Source organism: Chrysochloris asiatica, unplaced genomic scaffold, assembly GCF_000296735.1.
Source record: "Chrysochloris asiatica unplaced genomic scaffold, ChrAsi1.0 scaffold00137, whole genome shotgun sequence".
Classification (NCBI taxonomy): domain Eukaryota; kingdom Metazoa; phylum Chordata; class Mammalia; order Afrosoricida; family Chrysochloridae; genus Chrysochloris; species Chrysochloris asiatica.
Window position 1 is genome coordinate 6,514,916 of NW_006408655.1, and position 8,533 is coordinate 6,523,448.

At 37.2% G+C, this 8,533-nt stretch overlaps 1 protein-coding gene across 1 annotated transcript in view; it reads left to right on the forward strand.

Annotated features, from left to right (window-relative positions):
- MLLT10 (myeloid/lymphoid or mixed-lineage leukemia (trithorax homolog, Drosophila); translocated to, 10) overlaps positions 1-8,533 on the forward strand; it is a 310,713-nt gene that overhangs the window by 83,949 nt on the left and 218,231 nt on the right. Inside the window, exon 4 of the mRNA XM_006869897.1 lies at positions 5,047-5,101. Coding sequence (XP_006869959.1) covers positions 5,047-5,101 — 55 coding nt within the window. The remainder of the gene's footprint in view (positions 1-5,046; positions 5,102-8,533) is intronic.

An 8,533-nucleotide genomic window follows, 5' to 3' on the forward strand; every position in this document is an offset into this window, starting at 1 on the left:
TGGAATTATTTGTTGGTTACTGGGGCGTGTGGGGTGGGGTGAGGGGAGCGAGGGGAAGGTGAAACACAGGGTAGGGAATAGGCACAGGATACTGAATCACAGGGTAGGGTATAGACACAAGATAGTTTGGGTGCTGGCAGGGGGGGTCACACACTAGAAAGGGAAGGGGAAAGGAAAAACAAGGCCAATGGGAAAATAGCGAGGCAGGTATACATGGACTAAATAGGACAGAGGTAAATAACAATGTAAGCATAACTGTGGAACAACAGGGCTCCTGGATACAAAGATTGAGGCATGGTGTGAATGAATAAAAGCGGGGAAATGATGTTAAGGTGCCTAGCTGTCTTTTGAATTTTGTTTTCCCTTGCCTACTATTGTAAAATAAGGAGCTCTGGTAGCGTAGTGGTTACGAATCGGGCTGCGAAAGTTAAGGCCAGCAGTTCGAAACTACCAGCCGTTCCGCGGGAGAAAGATGAGGCTTTCTGCTCCTGTAAAGATTTATAGCCTTGGAAACCCTGTACAGGGTCGCTATGGGTCGAAACTGACTCGAAGGCACTTAACAACAACAACAACAACAACTATTATAAAATAGACACTTGAAGGGGGAGAGAGAGCAATAGCCAGAAACATCACCAGAGAAAGCTTATAAGTCTGTCTTCAGCCTATAACTGATTGGAATACCTAAAATGGGCCTGAAACTTGCCCAGTGAAGGAGGCTCCCTCCAGAGCCTTTGCGTTACACAATAACACAGGTGGAATCCTGATCCCCATCCAGAATTTTCTGAGGTGTGACATTTCTACTTGAAAGGACAAGCAGACCAGTCTGGAGCAGTTAGAAGAACAGAAGATACTTCTTCAAAGAAAGACCAGCAGGAAAAAATCAAAAAGCAATAACAGCAGTCCAGTTGACTACTAGAAGAACAAGCAAGTTGTTCCTCAGGGAACCATCAAGGCAAGTGGTCAGGTCCCTTCACGGCAAACCCCCATCCAAGACTGAAACTCATTTGTCCTGCCGCTAACCATGTTGGTCACCGATAAAGGGGAAGTGGGGCAAAAACAGCAATGAAATTGTGAGCTAAGTCTGACTACATTCAATAGACTCCTGTTAACCTGGATTGAGACCTTGTTAACCAGCAGTATGACAAGACCTGGAGACTCCTGGGCCCAGGGGCAGGGATGTGTGGTCCCAGAGGACTAGAACAAAATGTGAAGCATCCAGCTGATATGAAGTGAGGGGAGATGCACAAGAACACCCACACTTGCAGATAGTACCCATCTGACCTGGCATCAATGGCTGGATGATCAGTTCTAGCCCTCCATGGCTATGTCCTTGTTTGTGGGCTCAGGAGTATCCAGGTCTTACCATACAAAGGACAGACCAGCACCTTTCCTTCTCTCTTTCATCTCTAGGTCGATGGGGTCTCAGGTTCATTCATTTTTATGAAATGTTTCACAGTTTCATTGTTATTCTTCAGTGTTACATAGTATTTCACTGTGTATGTGTACTAAAGTTTGCTTAACCATTTTTCTTTTGATGGATGTTTAGGCTGTCTCCATCTTTTTGCTGTTGTGCTCTTGTCAACAGCATATTGAAGGATCCTGTTTACTTATCCATTCTGCTATTCTCTGTTGACTGGTGCATGTAATCCATTTACATTCAGTGTAATTATACAGAGGTATGAATTTACAGCTGTCATTTCGCTGTGTGTGTTTGTGTGTGTGTGTGTGTGTATGTGTTTGTGTGGTGCTGCTAGTTTATTTGTTCCACATAATTTTCTGCACTGAGTTCATTTTGTTTGTCAGTTTTCTTTTTCAGTTTCATTTTTGTTATGACTGAATCTGTTTCTCCTCTTTTTTATTTTGATATGAAGGTGTATTCATTTTCTTTGAGGTTACTCTGTAACTTATTAATTTTGTCACCATGTAAAACTCTTATCTTGAAATCTACTTGATTTCCTTGGGTTGGCAATTTTTTTTTTTTCACTTTTGTATGTGTCATCTCATTGCCTTCTAATTGCAGGTTTTGTGTTGTTTCAAACTTTACATTAATTTTGTCTGTTTGTTCCTGTAGTGTTTTCCTAAATTCTTGCAAAGATTTTTTTGTGGTCTCTTGACTTCCTTGATCTTTCGGTCAGTCCTTTAGCGTAGGTAAATATCATTCTTTTGAATTATTTTTTAGTTAGTTCTATTACCTTTTCTTACTCAGAAGCATATTCTGACTCTACATCTTGATCATTTGCTTCAACCACTATCTCTTGTTTCTTCTTCATGTGAGTTAACATTTTTTGTCTCCTGGACATTGTGGTGTTACTGCATTTGCATTTAATTGATGATTGTACATTGATGTATCTTTAGTTTCTCACCACCTGTCTCCTGTGAGTGTAGTTAGAGAGTGGAATTTCCAGCATGTGATCGCTTACCTGTTTGCCTTTCATGCACATGTTTGTGGTAGTTTTGGCTGGTGTTGCTGCTGTTTGTTGCTGTTAAGCTGGCATATGAGTTGGTATTGACTCTTGCCCAGTGGGTGGAGGTATAGAAGTTGCGGTTGTGGCTGGGTTGTCATATGGACAGGATTTTTGTCTCCTTTCAGGTGGGAAAAAGGAGAACTCTACACACACACACACAAAAATACCAGAATAAAGAATAAGCAACCAACAATGAAAAGAGAAAACACAAAAGGAGATAAAAGCAGGCAGCCACCAGAAAAATGAAGAGCCAAAAAGAGAAAAGAGAGACAGGAAAATGAAGCTGTAGAATAGAAATTTAAGAGAAAAGATAAAAGGAAAATATAGCTAATTCATTTTATGGAATCTAACCTTGTCTTTTTTTTTTAGTTTTAAAGAACAGACATTTATTTTCTGACAGTTCTGGAGACTAAAAGTCCAAATCAGGGTCTCGGTTATGTCGATTCCTTCTGTTGATCTCTCTCCTACTTTCTAGAGACTATTCTTAGCATTGCTTTGCTGCTGATTAATGAATGCATCTGTGTTTTCTTCCCCATGTGTCTATCCATTCTGTACCTTTTTTAAAGTTTTATTGTGAGTTATGTGACAGTTTACATGGGAGAACATCAGTTTTACATTCATCCTATTGTATATTGTTTCATTGCCATGGTTACAATCCCTTCCAAGCATCACCAATCAACAGTAGGGTACATCCCATAAGCCTGCTCCCTGCCCCCGGTCATCAGCACACAGCCCCTCTCCCTCCCTGCGTCCTGAGTCCCCAACTGCTCCATCTCTCCACATCATCATCTCTGCCTCTATCTTGGGGATCACTGCCTCTCTGGGTAAGTAAGGTTCCACTCTCTGCTCTTCTCCCTTCTTGGTTCCAGGGACCTCCCCTCCTAGCTTGCAAAGTTAATCACTCCCCTCCTTGCCACAAAATGTCTACTTTTACATTTACAACCTTCACAATCAGTCCTGCTAACCTTATCTTGAGAGTTAGAGAACATTTCACTGAGTAAATGAATTTTAGCAAGAACCTGGATAAATGAATAAGTTAGCTAGCTAAAAGAGTATTATGATGACAGTTACCATTATAAACCTAACATTTAAAGTGTCTGAAGTAGGAATGGGCCTTGGAGTATTCAGGAGCTGAAAGATGAAAGTTCAGTATGGTTCAGATAATGAGATAAAGGAGCAAGTTGTAATAGTAGTTATGTACGGAAACCATTGGAGAGTATTAAATGGGGCTGTGATATATTTAGATTTGGATTTCTAAAATTCACTCTGTTGTAGTTTGCTAGGAAAAAAAATTTACCTCAGATTCAAACAAACTATAGACAACATTTTGTTAGCCTTTAAACAGGATGAAGACAAAGCAAGTGTCTTGGAATGATGGAAACTTATCAGCATATATATATATGGAAGCTGAAATGAAGTCCACTGATTCACAGTCCTGAAGTTCTCTATATATGATTTGTTGTTGTTGTTATGTGCTGTGGAGTCGGTTCTGACTCACAGCGACCCTGTACAGGGTTTCCTAGGCTGTAAATCATTATGGGAGCAGAAAGCCTCATCTTTCTCCCGCAAAACAGTTGGTAGTTTCAAACTGCTGACCTTGCAGTTCACAGCCTGATTCATAACCACTACACTACCAGACTCCTTTATATATAATTAGGGAACAAAAAAAACCCACCACCAGATTATGATTGTTGTTGTTTAGTGCTCTCAAGTCAGTTTTGATTCTTAGTGGTCCTGTATAGTGTTTCCAAATAATGATTGGTGTATTGAACTGTCTGCCTTGTGGTTATCAGCCCAGTGCCTATCCTACAGTGCCATACCAAGACTCCAGATTATGACTGGTGGCAGGTCAGTTTATTATTGTCACAGTTTTGCCTACAGAAACAGGGAAAGGAATATGATTGGAACAAATGACAAAATTTCATATTGAAACAGTTTAAAAGGTTGGTTCTGGTGTTTTGACTACTTGGCTTCATGTCAGTGTGACCTGAATCATAGTCAGCAGGATCCCAACTTTTAACTTAAACTAGATTAATATGTGGCTATTTTGGAAGGGAAAAATTGCCCCCTTCTCTGGTCTTGTCTTCTAGAGTGTTAATGATCTGAAAGTACTCAAATGGAACCTGAATTTATGTCAAGATGAAAATGTGATTAAGTTTTCTCACTGTAGACAACAGCTTTTCCACAAACTAAGTGCTTTAGAATTTAGGCTTTAATATGAGATGTTTCAAAAGTTTATGGAAAGATGGAGTTAAAAGATAAAATATTTGCACTCACTTTTTGAAACTCCTTTGAACAGTAGAAAATAGATTTGGAGGGAGGAGACTAATTAAAAGTGAATATAAAGAGAAAAAAAAAGATTTCTAGTAGGAATTTATGTTGGATTCATTGAAAGTTATACGGTACTCTGAAAAAGAGCACATGTCAAGGATAAGAATTATTTTGAGGAATGTTATAAAATGTTTTTGGTAGCAACTTGTACAAATGCTGCTCCCAACTTTTAATTCCTTTGAGGTTGCAAGGGAGTATGTTATTATGTTTGTGAAAAATCTCTTCATTTTCTTTTTTCCTTTTTTAATAGAGATGTGAACTATGTCCCCATAAGGATGGAGCTTTAAAAAGAACAGATAATGGGGGTAAGTGCAGTGACTGTTCAGACTATGTTTTACTGAAAATGGATAGGGTAGTGGATATTTAAATATATTTGGTTCAGATTATTTAATCAAGTTAAATAATGGTTTCTAAAATATTCTAACAGTGCTTACAATTTATGAAATCTTTTTGCTTATTGGAGCTTAATTTTTGTGCACACATGTAAGCTTGGTTATTTTGTGTAGAATGGCTTATATATTTCCAATTAAATAATACTGATTTTTTTTTTTTTATGGACACAATTTCTTACTGATACTACAAGTTATTTTTAGGATAACAAACTACTTTTCTGTTTTCTTTATTAAAACTAAAGTATTGTTTTAGAAACTTTTTTTCCTTCCTATATTTATCTCTAGACAGATCTCTAAATAATATTAATTTTAATATCCTGAGTATTTTTGATGTTTGAATATAAGGAAATTTTGACTTCTCTTGCAAAATTTCATTGTGTTTGCCTGAGGACTTTTGTGTTTCTCATTTTCATCTTCAGTTTTACTTCCATTAGTTTAAGAAGTTAAATTTCTTAACAACTCAGTAACATAATCAAATATTTAGACAAGTTTCTTAAACTATGGTATATCATAAAAATTAAGTAACTGATGTGAAAATTCAAAAAAGTTATAGGCAAACTAATGTTCTATTTGTTAAGTGTTGTTCAGTTGGTTCTAACTCATAGCAACTCTGTGTAGGTTTTCTGAGGAGCAGTTGGTGGGTTTGAACTGCTGACCTAGTGGTTCAAAGTCCAGTGCTGATCCTACAGTAACATACCAGGAGTCCAAAATGAATATTACTACACTCTTTTTAAGTTTGGACTACCGACGTCAAAGTATTTTTGGCATAGGATAGTGTAAGTAACAAAGAAAAATGTAGTGTTTTTGGCTAGCCCTATAAGTATTTTAAAACTTAGTCTTTAGACTGTAGATATAGCGTAGTGGTTACGAATTGGGCTGCGAACCTTAAGGTCAGCGGTTCGAAACTACTAGCCGCTCCGCGGGAGAAAGATGAGGCTTTCTACTCCCGTAAAGATTTACACCCTTGGAAACCCTGTACAGGGTCGCTATGGGTCGGAACCGACTTGATGGCACTTAACAACAACAACAACAACAAACCTTTCCTCATATTCATGTTTCCCATGTGCCTAATTTCTTGGAAATGTTCTTGCCACCGTGGTAATTGGCTGTTACTATTTTCTTGTATAGCTTTCTAGGTTTCTTTTGTCTGTTGCTGTTGTTAAGTGCCATTGAGTCCGTTCCAACTCATAGCAGCCTTGTATAGGATTTTTTTGGAGTGGCTGGTGTGCTTGAACCATCATACTTGTGAATTAACCTGCAGCACCAGCCATCTATCAGTTGTTGTTGTTGTTAAGTGCCGTCGAGTCGGGTCCGACCCATAGCGACCCTGTACAGGGTTTCCGAGGTTGTAAATCCTTACGGGAGTAGAAAGCCTTATCTTTCTCCCGCAGAGCGGCTGGTAGTTTCGAACCGCTGACCTTAAGGTTCGCAGCCCGATTCGTAACCACTACGCTACCAGAGCTCCTTCCATCTATCAGTAGACAAATACAAATTTCCCCCCATTTTTTAAACAAATGGATGAATATTATATACCCTCTTCTGCATGTTAATATTTTTCGCTGAACCTAGTATGGAGCTTTCATTTCATCATGGTAGTCACATGTTTATGAACTTTAGTGTTTCTCATTTTTTTATTTTATGACTAATATTTCTGTATATACAATAAGTAGTCTTGTATATATTTGTCATTTTGCTTTATGTACAAGTATATCTGTAAAATTATTAATCTAACAAATAGAACTTTTGGGTTAAAGGGATTTTGTAATTATAATTTTGATAGATATGCTCATAATTCTTTTCAGTGGCTATAGAAATTCATGGTAGCTATGAATTAGAAAGCTATTTCTTTATCACCTTGATAATCTAGTAGGTGAAAATTAGTATGTTAGAGCAATTAATTTGCATTTCTCTTATTGGTTTCTGAAATTCAGCATCTTTTCATGCTTTTAAGCGGTATTTTGTATCTTCTGTGAATCATTTGTTCATATGCTTTTCTATTTGGTTGTTTGCCTTTTCCTTTTGATTTGCTTGAGCCTTCATAGGAGTTCCTCATATATGAGGCTTTTGTGACTTGAGTTGGATAATATTTTTGCTCTGTTGTTTCTTAGTATTCTTTACTTATGAATCTTTTTACCATGTGGAAGTTTTTTATTTTTATTCAGTTGAATTTATTTTAAGTCTTGTCTTTTATGACTTTTGAGTCATAGTTAGAAAGGCTTTCCCTATTCTAAAGTTATAAAGGAATGCTCTCTCATTTTCCTCTAGTGTTTTTATGGTTTCTTTTTTTTTTTTACAGTTTAATCTTTGATACATTTGGAATGTATCCAGGTAATATAGTGTGAGGTATGGACCCAGCTTTATTTTCTCTTAGATGCTAAGATGCTAGCTTCCGTTTGTCCCATCACTATTTATTGAGTAGTTCATACTTTCCTCACTAATTGAAATGCCACCTTTTTATGTTCTAAATCTAATGTATATATTAAAAATAATAAATTTAAATTATATTCCAAAACTGATGTATAAATTATTTTAAAACCTGAAGTGCACTTTTCTGTAGAATTGTTCATTGTTTTTCTAGGCTAAGCTAATATTGTACTTGATGTATAATATTCACAATATCAAATCTACATTTATCATGCTGGAAAATAAGTTGTGAGTATTAGTTAAGAGTATTTTTTTCCCCTAGTAACAAGGATTAGGAGTTTTGTTCACCTTTTCATTTCTTTCAATCTCATCTGTTTAGTAGGCCTCAATGTTTAAAGGTAGGTAGCTGTTTTATCATAGTTTGGTATGTGAACAATAGGATATTATAGGTAAAGGGAGAAGCAAATGATAAAGACAAATATGTATTACAAAAAAAAAAAAGTCTGAAATTGAACTCGGCAAGTTTAGAGAGTAAGGCTCTGTGAGAGGTAAGGCTTTTCACCCCTTGCCTCCCATTTTTGTTTGGTCATACTAAGAACTGCATCTTGTTGATTCTTGGAAGCCCTTGAAGGAAGATATAGCATGACATTTCCATTTCAGTATGACTTTTTGGACAACTTTGTCATGGATATACTGGAAGGGTGTGCAACCATATTGTTAAGTGTTTTGAGTCAATTCCAAATCGTAGTGCTCCAGTGTACAACAGAACGAAATACCGTTAGGTCTTGTGGTATTCTTACAGTCATTTCTGTGTTTGAGCCTGTTGTTGACAGCCACTGTGTCAGTCCATCTCATGGAGAGACTTCCGAGTTTTTCTACTTTATCAAGCATTATATCCTTCCCCAGGGACTGGTCCATCCCGATGACCTGTCCAAAACACTTGGATGAAGTTTTGCCATCCTCACTTCTAAGGAGCATTCT